This window comes from Pantherophis guttatus, chromosome 1 (assembly GCF_059756535.1).
Source record: "Pantherophis guttatus breed Tessera chromosome 1, ASM5975653v1, whole genome shotgun sequence".
NCBI classification, from domain to species: Eukaryota; Metazoa; Chordata; class Lepidosauria; order Squamata; family Colubridae; genus Pantherophis; species Pantherophis guttatus.
Genome location: NC_142063.1, coordinates 87,484,126 through 87,497,355, shown reverse-complemented (window position 1 = coordinate 87,497,355; position 13,230 = coordinate 87,484,126). Strand labels below are relative to the sequence as shown.

The 13,230-nt window shown below is 39.7% G+C and overlaps 1 protein-coding gene across 9 annotated transcripts in view; it reads right to left on the bottom strand.

Moving 5' to 3' along the window:
- NAV2 (neuron navigator 2) overlaps positions 1-13,230 on the bottom strand; it is a 604,864-nt gene that overhangs the window by 246,526 nt on the left and 345,108 nt on the right. Inside the window, exon 1 of one of the 9 annotated variants that reach the window (XM_087877656.1) lies at positions 12,618-13,058. The exons of 7 other annotated variants lie outside the window; for them this stretch is intronic. In XM_087877656.1, the coding sequence (XP_087733782.1) occupies positions 12,618-12,668 (51 nt within the window). In that variant the 5' untranslated portion in view covers positions 12,669-13,058. Of the gene's footprint in view, positions 1-12,617; positions 13,059-13,230 lie in introns of those variants that run through there. One more of the 9 variants, XM_060687635.2, reaches the window with a different exon arrangement.

Below are 13,230 nucleotides of genomic sequence, written 5' to 3'. Positions count from 1 at the left end.
TTTGCAACTGGCTCATATTTATGACGCTTGCAATGTCCCGGGGTCATGTGATTACTTCTTGCGACCTTCTGACAAGCAAAGTCAATGGGGAAGCCAGGTTTGCTTAGCAACTCTATTACTAACTTAACAACTGCAGTGATTCACTTAACAACTGTGGCAAGAAAGGTCATAAAGCAGGTCAAAACTGACTTCACAACTATCTCGTTTAGCAGCAGAAATGTTGGGTTCAATTGCGGTTCTAAGTCAAGGACTATCTGTACCACACTTTTGTGAAAAATCAAATCATACAAAGATTAAGGATGCTAAGACATGTCGTTTAGCCACATCTGAAAAGTCAGAGGTCCCCAATTTAAAGGATTCAATTGACTGAATATAGTTTACTACTAAGTATACGAGTTTAGTACTCCAGTGCAATGTTTCATTTATTGAAATGATTTCAGTTTCTAAGTATCACTCTTCTCCTTGTAGACTCAACATATTAGGAATAAAGCAGAAAAGGTTATCAGATGCCTATTGTATCCAGTTACATTAGTCATCACTCTTTTACTGATGTCAGTGTTAATCAAAAAAAGGCGCAGGCTGAGTTTCAGGTTTCATGACTATTAAACCTTATATCAAGAGACCAAAAAGTTATTTACAGAAAAATTTCACATTCAATATTGAGAAAAAAAACAACACCCCAATGACAGATCATTCTTTGAAAAGCAGAGGTCATAGCAACCTTGTTGTGGTTATATTAGAAACAGAAAAATGTTGCTAAGAAGCATGTGGCTTACATGAAATATTTGACAAGTTAAAAAGCGAAATATCAGGTTTTGGGTGTCAGAGACCTTGATAGTCACACAGAGACAGGACTTTTCCACCACTGTCATGGGATACTCCCAAGCACACCTTCTAAGGTCAGGCCCATGTTCAGACACCTGCATAAACAAGCCATCATAAGGGAAATGGGAACATGAAAATAGAATTCCGGGCTGGCAATATTCCAAGAACAGATTAATCTCCATAAAAAAGAATTGCTGGTTGACAAACAGCCTTTATTTCAAATGAGCGTAAAACAACCTGCCTTATTTTGCTTAAAGTCGAACATATTGTTCCAAAGAACTCTTAAAACATGTACAATTCAGCAAAAATAAGGAGGGGGGATCTGAATATTACTTGAAGAACCACCTGCTCTCCTACAATCTGCACAGCACTCTTGAGATCTTTAACAGGACTCCTTTTGCATTTACATTTGAACATGTACATATTGTACACATGTATATACCATGCCATGTAATACCATAATTTTAACATCAATGGCTTTATTCTGCTTTTTCTGTGATTAGGCTATATTGGCTTAATATATTTATTTCTACCAGGACTTCTGGAGATTTCTTAGCTGGTTTGTTTTGTTTGAGAGGTGATTATGCATCAATGTTTGCAAGGATTTTAGATCCGCAAGAAAAAGTGAATGCAGCATATACATTTTGAAATAAATAATGCAGTGCCCTTTTGTGGGCACAGGTAGCTAGTAGAAATGATCATCCTTCAGAGGCCATCAAATGATTATAAATAATTTGGACCTTCTTCTAAAAGATGGAGCATTAAAATAATGATAAAGATGTACTGTATATCCTGTACTCTAATAAGGGATACAAATTGACATGACTGGGCAAGAAAAATGCTACATTTGCAATCAATAAAAATATAAAAGTTCATATTACAGGTATTTAGGAAAGGAATCAAAAGTACAAGTACCAATAATTAGGTTAGGGTTAGTAACCCTGTAATGTGAATCCTGCTGGGATTTAGAGAAGAAGCTTTCTGTCAACCTCTAAAACAGCGGTTCTCAACCTTCCTAATTCCACGACCCTTTAATACAGTTCCTCATGTTGTGGTGACCCCCAACCATAAAATTATTCCTAAAACCATTGAAAATATGTGTTTTCCGATGGTCTTAGGTGACCCCTGTGAAAGGGTCGTTCGACTCCCAAAGGGGTCTCGACCCACAGGTTGAGAACCACTGCTCTAAAAGATAAAGGTAAAGGTTCCCCTCGCACATATGTGCTAGTTTTCCCAACTAGCACTAGGGGGCGGTGCTCTCCGTTTCAAAGCTGAAGAGCCAGCGCCGTCCGAAGACATCTCCATGGTCATGTGGCCATGACTCATGGCCAAAGGTGCACAGAACGCTGTTATCTTTCCAACAAAGGTGGTTCCTATTTTTCTACTTGCATTTTTTATGTGCTTTCAAACTGCTAGGTTGGCAGAAGCTGGGACAAGTAACGGGAGCTCACCCCCTTACGTGGCACTAGGGATTCAAACCAGTGAACTGCCGATCTTTCGATTGACAAGCTCAGCGTCTTAGCCACTGAGCCATTGCATCCCTTTCTGTCAACCTCTACAAGCCCCCAAATAACTAAAACCTAGATGCTTGCTATTTAACCTAAAGATTAGTCAGGAATTGGCAGCCTTGTGAGGTAGGCCAAGCAGGAAACTTGACCTGGTAAGCTTTACAATTCTACTTTAGCGCAAGGTTACATTAACAGAAACTTGAATGTCTGGATGAATATCTCTTCCCTCATCCCCTTTACAACCCAAGAAACTAGGTAGGGGAGAGGGGTGTCTTCTGAGAATCTTGCTTTGCCCACATTGCCGTTGTGGGCTAAATTGCCTTTTATCTGACTGTTTCCTTGGCTGCATCTTTTTACCCTGTCCCCTAAGGTCATTCCCACATACCATTACAAGACTACTACTCTTGCCAACATACACTGTCATGCTTATAGTATTTGTAATATAAGAAACTAGGACCAAAGGTTAAAGCTTTTTTGTCATTTGCAAAATGCATATGTGTACACATATAACACTGCAAATGTATTTTTTTAAAAAAAATCAGAATTAGTAAATTCAGAAATATTTTAAATAGATGCATATGAAGCTTTGTCGACAAATAGGAATTATGCAGTTTGAACCTATCCTAGGTACAAAGTAGAAAATGAGAACTGACCTTCAGGAGAAGCTTCAACTTTAATCATCAAAGTCTTACCACATAAAGATCTATGATCTATTTCACTAATTCTTACCATGAGGCTCAGCATACATCACCCTAACATCCTAATTTATATTTTCTTTTCAGGAAATGCATGAAAACTAGAAAATAAAGATCTTCCCTAAAGCTTGTTATGCTATCCGCCTTTACTGCAATTAAAGTCCTTGATTTGTACACCCTCTGTCCCCGTTGATTTAAGAGAAGTTACATTTCTTCAACTGGCCACTTTACCAATTACCACTTTAATTCATTGATTAAAAGACTAAAATTATCAATTTAGTCAAGGGCAACTTAAACTGGTCAAGCTTGAACATGGTAGGAAATATAGTTCAGTTTTAAAATACCATAAGTTCAAGATGGATCACCAGGGTTTTTCTTCAGATAATCGTTTCTTTGATGTGTAATTTTTACACACTAGTGCCAATTCAGAAATAGTCAGATAATTCATTCCAGACATACTGAATCCGCTGTTTAGCCTCTTTCTGAATGTAATAGTTTTTTTCTCCTTTGTGCTTTCAATCACTGCTCAGTGATAGTTTTGCGTACACCCACAACCCTACAGATATGATGTCTTATACACTCAGATGGGAGCTTCATCCACTAAAAAGTGCTGAATCCTATCTTATATGAACTGCATGTCATAAGAAGACTAACAAGACTTCTACTCTATGCTTTATTGGGGTCTCAGTGGGGTCACTGAACTCAGCAAGCTGCCCCTGGGAATTACACGGCACACATGATAAAACATTTTTAAAAAGCGGTTATATTTTTTCCCCTAGGATCTCATGTCCATCATCTACAACATTCTATCTTTCTTTCCTTTTGCTCTTAAAGTTCTTTCCATGTATGCTATTTTCTTGCATCACTTCTAGGGTTCATTTTAAATTTAGGCAGGAATTAGTCACTCTACCACCACTTTGCCCACTGGCAATTTTGATCGTAACAACCTTTTCCCAAAAGGATGCATGCTTGTTCACATGTCAAACTTTTATTTAAAAGCTTATCAATATTCAGTAAATTGTGCCAAGGATGAAACAATTGAAATAATTGAATTTCACCTGATATTGTCCCATGTCCCCATCAACTCATACTACCTCATCCCTAACTCTGTGCCACTAAAATATTACTCTTGTAGTAAGGCCACCCAAAAAAAGTACCAAGGGCGTACTTCATTCTTTTAACAAGTCATAAAATCTAATCTTTGCCTAATAATTACAGAACTACCGTACTATTTATATGCTTTTCATTTCTTCCTTTTGATTGTTGTAAGCCACCCAGCGTAGCCCCATTATGAAATAGGCAACAAATAGGTTTAATAAATAATAATACAGAAGACATGAGTCCAGAGTTAGGAGATATAATGCTAATCAGTCTCTCTTATAAAATGAAATGAAATTTAAGATAGTTATGACAAATATGTCTCATCAATTTCAAAGGATCTGCTTTATGCATAACTATATCTGGCTCCAGCCTATTACATTCAGAGCCTAAAATAACCTTGCCATATCATTTTACTGGACTGTAGTAAGAGCTGAAATGCATATTCACAATTTGATAGGACTTCTGGGAGTGTGTGTTGTTATACGATGGTCTCTGTACAAATATTATATTTACTAAACAAGAGTCTAACTAGCATTATGTTACACTCAGTTGCCTTCTGGAAAATGCATCACAAATGTCACAAATACACTGTACTAAAATGGAAGATAGTAAGGACCATTGCAATGATTCACCTTGATGACTGATGTCCTTTGGCTGTTGATCTCATTCTTAGCCATGAACTGTACAAATTCCACAGCTGCTGCCTCTATATTTCAATTCTTGTGCTAGCCTTTTCTACTTTTCCTTGGGCTTTCACAATTGTCTGAATCAGCCGTTCAGATTCTTGAGTAGGAAGCCTTACATTTTTGTAAATATTCTTCTGATAGTTCAAGTGGTTTTTTTAAATATTTTTTGTGTATATTTGTTGATTTTAATAGTTGTTGGTTGATTGTTGTGTGAGCCGCCCTGAGACCTTGGAGATAGGGCGGCATGCAAATTTTATAAATAAATAAATAAAATAAATAAAATAATGCTGTTAAGCACTTTTGAAATAATTTTACAAGGTGCTTTGGGGGGTGGTGGTGGAATGGAAACATAACACGTCTCTAAATCTTTAAAGGAGCCGTGTCTTTTCCTGAGATCACAGAGCTCCCTTCTGGGGCTGACACACAATGACAGAACAAGATACGGCTGCCTTAAGTAATTGCAATTAAATACGAAGTTTGTATCTGTGCCTGCTGTGAAGCACCTTTTTGGAATCAAATCAAAAGTACTGAACTAGCACTAGTGAGCTTGCCAATGCAGCTGCCAACAACACCAGGCCTTTAAATGCCCCTAACTATACATACTTGCCAGCTAGTCTTAAATTGGGTTTTGGCTCAAAGATTCATTTCCAAAGAAAAACGAAGATTCAAAGAAATTGGGTTTTGGCTCAGAGATTCAAAGAAAAACAAGAAAGTCCAGTTGCCTCTTGAAAAAGCTCCTTTGGGACAGCCATGACCTGCATGACTGAGAATCTCCATAGATTCATGTTACGCTAAGCAAAATCCTTTGGGAATTTGCACATATTTCTAATAAGAATGTGATATAACAAATTTTTTGAATTATTTTCACAGTGAATTTTCTGAGAGGGATAGAGTTTATTAAATGAAGAGAAAGCAAGCACACATTTTAAGCTTTTTTGCCCTGTGTTGGTTGTATTTTTTTTAAAAAAAAACTTTTAATACTCAACCAGTAGCAAAACGTTTACCAAGATGGTATCAACATCAATAAAGCATGGGAAAAGCTGCAAAGGCATGCTCATATACATGCATAGTTATTTTGCTATTACAGGGGTGACATTTTGTTTTAAGCCTGCAGCATTCAGCAATACCTGAGCTCTTCATTACCCTCACAGAAGTGCACCGAAATGAGCTACTCTGAGGTGTTTTGTATGTCACACAGTCAGCTGCTGTGACTTAACACATTCTCAGGACTACTTAGTAGTGCAATGTACAATGTAATATAGTGCAAAGTAGTGCAAAGTGCAATGTAATATATCACCAACATTCTTTTGCACAGAACATTGAAGTAAATGTGGGGGCAGAGAGAGGGGGAGGGAAAACCCCCTTAGCACTGAAGTGGTCCTTCTGCCACTGAAGCCGCTTGGAGAGAAACCACCTGTCCAACTCCTTTAGGCCTGCTTTCTATTTCCCAACTACCCTATAGAATTGTAAGGTTTATGTTAATGTGGGATAAGAAGATTCCAGACTGAAGAGGAAAGCTTGCTGGGCTCATTTGCATGTCAATAAACCCAGCCTGATTCTGCTTCCCTCTCGCAGTTAGTTCACAGCTAACTGCGAGAGGAGCCCTGGGAACAAACAGAAAGCACTTGTTTCGCTTTGCTGCCACCTTGATCTTTGAAAGATGGAGGTTTCAATGGTAAGAGAGGAAAACAGTTTGCACGTATTCCCATCATACTTTCTGGAGCATGCTGTGCTGTTAGCAGTTGGGGAAAGGAACTGGAAAGTAATTGCATTTCAGAGGGAAGCATAAATGCTGTGTTGTCTATGAAAATAGCAGGTTATCGGTATGATTAAAGGCCAAATCCCTTTTAAGGGCTTTTATAGGCATAAAAAAGATAATTAAGCTTGCCTTGCTTAGGATTTCTCCTAACCAGTCCATCTCTCTCTCTCTCTCTCTCTCTCTTTTTTTTTTAAAGCTTATCTTTCTACATGTGAGCTGATAATAGATGATAGCATGAACTGCAATCACACTATATTGCAGAGGAAATGTGGCTTGTCTCTTCTCAAATCAATGTAATTATTTTTATATTGAATGAAATCATTTCTTTAAATGCACATTTTAAATTACACAGATTTACAGCAGAATATGAATATGTACCAAGAATCTGAATGTAGGCAGGATCAGAAATAACATTGATCAGCGGTGAAATGCACTTACCTTCGCTACTGGTTCGAGAATGTGAGTGCACGTGCCTCTTCTGCACATGCGCAATGCCTTCTGTGCATGCGCAGAGGGTCAAAAACAGGACGTAATGACGTCTCAGTGGGTGGGTGGAGCCTCCCGCAACCGGTGCTACTGGTTTGCGTGAGTCTGATAGATCCGGCCAGATTTCACCACTGACATTGATAAGAAACTAGCACTCATTCACATACTAGTTTGTGAAAACAATTCCCAAAAACAAAATGAATGAGAAAGAAATGACAGGTATGTTATATAAATAGAATTGGGGAGGTGGAATGGAAGGTGTAGGAACCCATAATTATTAGTACTTGAAAGAGAGGATATGAAAATTCATAAAGAGGAAGTCTATTCAGAAACAATCTGCCATTGAAAAGTAGCTTTGTAAAAAACAACAGGACTGTACTTTAGCCCCATACCATATTTTTGGTGTCCCAAGGCACCCAAGTGATCACTGTGGGAATAACATGTTGGATTAATTTAGTTTTTAATTTAACAAGTGGGTCCTTAATAGAATTCGGTAGAAAAAATCCAAAGTTAAAAGGAAAATCAAAAGTGCAATCAAAGCCATGGAGAAGTATGTTTTTCTTTCCCGACAGCCATCAGAACCAATTACAAATAGATCAAGTCTCATAAAAGTACCACCATCACAGTCTTACTTTTGAAGGATGCCATGCATACCATATGGTTGTTAGTCGTGAAGCTTTTGGGATTCAATCTTTTAAAAGCAATTCGGAGAGTGTAGAATATCCATACAGCTTTTGGTTGTAATGCCTTAAGATAGCAGTACCTTTTTCTGGGATCACACTGCTTTAAAGTGTCAAAAAAGTTTCTCTTTTCAAGCTTCTATGCTCCTCCAAAACAAATTAAATCCAAAATGCTACATTGTCCTAGTTATCACTCTTAAACTGGGCTGCTGATTCTGACACATTTATCTTATGCATATTTAAGAGTTTTTTTGTAGCTCCTTATTCCTGGGTGCATAATATAGGTCTGCCTATTATACAACAGTGTCCATTTGGACTATGCCAAATAGAGAATTGAAGTATTAGATTATTAGATTAACAGAGTTGGAAGGGACCTTGTAAATCTTCTAGTCCAACCCCACCCCCACCCCGCCCAAGAATTGTTCCAAACACATAAAAGTTCCCCTTTCGCGGAAAAGTTCTATGTGCATACCTCAGCACAATTACCAAAGTGACCTTCCAGAAGAAATCTGAAATTAACTATTCCATATAAATTGTGATATTCACCATACAGAAATGATAGTAAGTCAGACTTTCCCTTGAAGTTTGGAGGATGACTTTGAAACAATCATTGGCTTCTTTAAATGTAACAATTAGTTTCAAATGACAAGAACAAGCTCAAGATAATGTCAAACTCGCTCTTCCTCTTTTCTTTCTTCTGGCACGGGAGAAGGTTCCTATATCAAGTTTTGATCCACCATTGTAACAAATTGAGATCATGAATACAAGTTTGAAATTTTGTTTTTCCTGGTCAGAGTTAAGAAAAAGTTTCTTGTGATTGAATTTAACAAATTGTCAATCAGGGTTAATTATAATATGAAATGTAAACTGCTGATCTCCCCACCCCCCACCCAAGGTTTATTGGAAGAAACCAGCAGGATTGTGGAATCACAACATTCATTTTAAACTATAATTTACTGAGGATAAAATGTGGTGAAAGAAGAGAACCATTTTACCTGTCGTGATCTCTTTGGCAGCAAAGAAGGCTGTATCCATAATAAATCAAAGTACAAAAAGACACAAGATTTACACATTAGTAATATTTAATTTTTTGATTTTAAAAAAAATTTGATTGTCAGAACGGACTGAGCAGAAAAATGGATAAAAGTTGCAAGAATAAAAAAAAGGAGGGGGAACCTTTTCAGAAGCAGAGAAAAACAATAACTAATTAACAATTTTGAACCATTTTGAAAAATAAGTCTCCATAGATTGTCCTGTGGTTACATTTACACAGTTTTTCTTTTTCCTTTTCTTGCTTCTCCACAGTCTTTTTTTCCCAGAGTCTGTGTTCCTCTTTCCTAGATATTTTTAGATGGAGAACAGGATGGCAAACAAAACGGAGTCTCTTAACCATTTGAATGGTACAATAATAACAACAGAAGCATCTTTATACAAGATAATCAGCTTCCTTACGGTTATGGGGCTTAATTTAAATCTTTGCTTGATTTAGATGCAGAGACGTCTATGTGCATGATTTAAAACCATTATTATAAAAAAACCATTATTACAAACATTTGCCCTAACCACAGTCTTCACCACCGAGTAATGCTATCTACCTACTAAAAAGTGGATAGAGGGGGAAAAAAATCCCAAGGACTTTTGCCAAAGACTGTCGCTAACGTTTAACTGTATGGTAAATCATCCCAGACAAGCACACCAGGTGCAACAAACTATAGAAAGCACTTCTGTGAGCTTCTAGTTTGTCCTCTGTGCCTAATAAAATGAGAAAAAAGCTGTTTGCAACAGATAGAGAATAGTCAATGTGAAAGAGAACAACACACTGCAATTTTCATTAAGACCAATAAAACTTTATCAAATGAACACTAGTTGGAATATTCACCACCGAAATACAAGTGCCTGTAAGCTATTCAAAATCAAGTTGTGTCTATGCACCACTTTATTCAGAAATCATTTGAGTAGGTAAATGAATAAACAATTTAAAAAATTAAAGAAAAGAGTTACCATAGCTGACACCCAAATTACCACTGGAGGTTGTTCACTGAGCTGTCGTGCAATAACCACAAATATTTTAATTGCTGGAGCGGGCATGGATGTTATGCTTTGGTGCATGTGGCTTTTTTCCAGCATGCAAAATAACTACAAGTGCCCAGGTACTTCTAGACAAGGAAGAACAGTGAAGGGCACATGGAATAATGCACTGTTCATTTGTTGAACAATTATAGTTCCATGTGGCTGATTTTCAGACAAAAAGCTGACTTAACCCTCAGAGAGGGGTAGAATACTGTAAAATACTGTGTTACCAGATAGTTTTCTTCGATAGAAATAAGCAGTCAGTATAGCTGAGTCTAAAACTGAGCAATGGGATAAACGTAGAGAAGAAAGATTCTACAGACAATCTTTATATATTTGGAAATAAAAAGAAGGGTGAGGACGCTTTACAAAGGATGCTTTGGAATCCAGAGAATTAAAAGCAGAAAATTCAGGAACAGCTATTTTTCTACTTGCATTTTTTACTTGCTTTTGAACTGCTAGGTTGGCAGAAGCTGGGACAAGTAACAGGAGCTCACCCCATTACATGGCACTAGGGATTTGAACCACTGAACTGCGGACCTTTCGATTGATAAGCTCAGTGTCTTAGCCACTGAGCCACTGCATCCCTCTATTGTCTCATAGCTGTAAACAAATACAGAACTGGACTCAAGTGTATCTTGCTGTGTCATCTCTGGGGCTTAGGCCTGACAAGATGGCAGAAATAAGAAAACCATGATAGAAAAAAGAAAAAAAGGGGGAGAGGGAGTTCAATCACATTTGCCAAAGGTCTAGGCAAAGAGCCAGGTCTTCAAGGCCCTTAAAGACCCCAGTAGAATGGAGAACATTTGAATCTCAGTAGGAACCTCATTGCAGAGGGCAGGTGCTATTACAGTTAAAATACACTTCTGAGTTCTAATAGGTGGCATTATTTAATTGAAGGAATATGGAGGATGCCAACCCTGCTAGATCAGCTCAGTTGGGCAGAGACTATGGGAGACAGGTAGTTTTTCAAGTATTTTTTTTTAAAGAACACATTGCAAAAGAAGAAAACAAATTACAAAAACACAGTCAAGAAATGAGCAAGAGTCAACACATATGGGAGGGAATGCCCTTGCATCCTCCAATTTTCTTATCTCTGTTATGCTGCAACACCCACTGGATTTATAAGTAAGGTCACAGAGTTCTCTGAGACTTGTTCCCAAGTTAACTTACATGTTAAATGGCCAACTGTTCCTATTATCAATCAATTTCAGATTGATTGGTATAATTTCACCATCCCTATGAAGTCTGATCCTAGGCACATGCTTTTTGATCTCAACTGCTCAGCCAAAACATCAAGGGGAAAATTGCTGGCATTTTACCCACTTTTTAAAGTTTATATCACCCAGATCTCTCTCTCTCTCTCTTTTTTTAAATGCTGGCTCAGTTCCTTCTATGTGCTAAATGAAAATTCACCTTTGTTTGGGACCCATTCAAAAGCGGTTGAGATGTTTATGTTTGTAAGAAAGGGCTTTCTATACACCTGCAGAGTCTATTCTCTCTGCTTCCTGATTTCCGGAACATAAGAAGGCAGACTACTGGAATAGCAGTCACTTCTCGTTGTAGCCTGCGTAGAAACAGTTCAGTTCATGCTTGGATAACCCCCATGCTGAACACGCACCCTTTCCTGCCAACTCAAAAATTCAATTTTCAAACAGGCACTCATGCATGTTGAATAAAAGCATCTTGATCTCCGGACAGAGAAGCTTCTTTTTTTTTTTTTTTAATTCAGCAGGATCCTCCACATACTGATGCTGCCTGTCCAAGCAGTCCTTTAAAAGGACCATATTTCACAGGAGACTATTTTGAATGACAGCCAGAGTTGCATCTTTCTGTTAAGACCCAATACATTCTTCCAACGTGTAAAGGATTCTACCAGTTTCCCAGGCATTAAAGCTTACAGCCTCCTGACAGTTGAAACAAATCCTTGCCATTGTATCCTCAACCTCATCGGAAATGTATTTTTTTTTTAAAGCAAATGTGCACAGGAGAGCAATTTCCATTGTTTAAAAATAATCCAGCGGGTGGGTTAAACCCGCATATGCATAGTTCTTCAAACAGAGCAGTCGTTGCTGGTTCAGGTTTGGAAATCAGTTTTCCAAAGTCACTAAGGTGACACAGGTTCTCCATATGTTTAAACCACAATTGTAAGTCAATGCTCATTCTCACATTCATTCTTTCTCTCTTTCTCTCTCCTCCCTCCCTCCCGGCAGATGTGTGGGTTTCCCAATCTCATTTCTGCTGGGGAGTGGGAAACCCACGCGCGTTCGCCTCACCCAGGAGCTGCAGGTTCTTTCGAAAACTTTTCCAACCAACCCGAACAAAGCCCTTTCAAAAAGCAAGCGCGAAAAGAAAAGAAAAGAAAAGAAAAGAAAAGAAAAGAAAAGAAAAGAAAAGAAAAGAAAAGAAAAGAAATCAAGCCCCCCAATTCATCATCAAGTCGGCTTCTCCCAACTTTTTGCGCCTCTGGAATGCAGACGAGAACAAGAGAGCAAGGACGCACGTGGAGAGGCAAAACTGGAAGGGGGCATGAAAACATGCAAAAGCCCCGCACAAGTCCCCAAACTCTTGCTTTGCTTCCGCGGGAAAGCTCCAGGCTGGAGGCCCAACCGCTCAAACCCCGAAGGAGGAGCTTAGAGGAACTGGCCTCTGCTCCCCCTCCCCGCCCTCTCCCCTCTCCAGCTTTGCCGCTTCTGGGTCCGGGCGGGACGCCAGCGGGAGCCGCGCTTCGGCTGGCGAGGAGCGCAAAAGCGCAAAGAGCGCGCAGAGGCCGGCGCCCGTCCCCGTCCCCGTCCAGAGCTCCTTACCAATTTCATGGTCAGGTTGTTGTGCTCCCAGCGCCACAGCATCACGCTCATCTTCCTCCGCCAGAGCGCCGGCCAACACCTGCCGAGCTGAGCCAGCTACAGGCTCCAGCCCTGCCTTGCCAACCCGGCGCCTCCTAATCCGGCAGCTGCGGGGAGCATCTCTGCCTCTCGGGCGCAGACCGACCTTCTCATCATCTTGGCCCTCTTTGGAAACTTAAAGGTTTTTCCTGGCCGCGCATAGCTCCGGGCTTTGGCTGCAAGCGAGCACGCACCCACCGCCCTACTTCTGCTCCCGCCGTCCTCTTGAAAAGGCGCTCGGGGAGAGAGAGAGAGAGAGAGGCAGCGGGGACGAGGAAGTCGTCTCCCTTCGCCGCGGCTGCAGATTGGGCACTCCCGACTCAATGGGCCGTTCAAAGGGGCTGAAGAGAGAGAGAGAAAGAGGGAGAGAGGGATGGAGGGAGAGAGAGAGAGAGGCGTTTAACCATTAAGGGGGCGGAGCCGCCCTGGGAACTGGGGTGGTTTTTGCAAAGCGACCAGTCACCCTCTCCATCCTGGGAAGGTGCAGCAGGTGGAGGAGTTTTTTTTTTTTTAACAAAGCTTGTGGGGCCTGGCA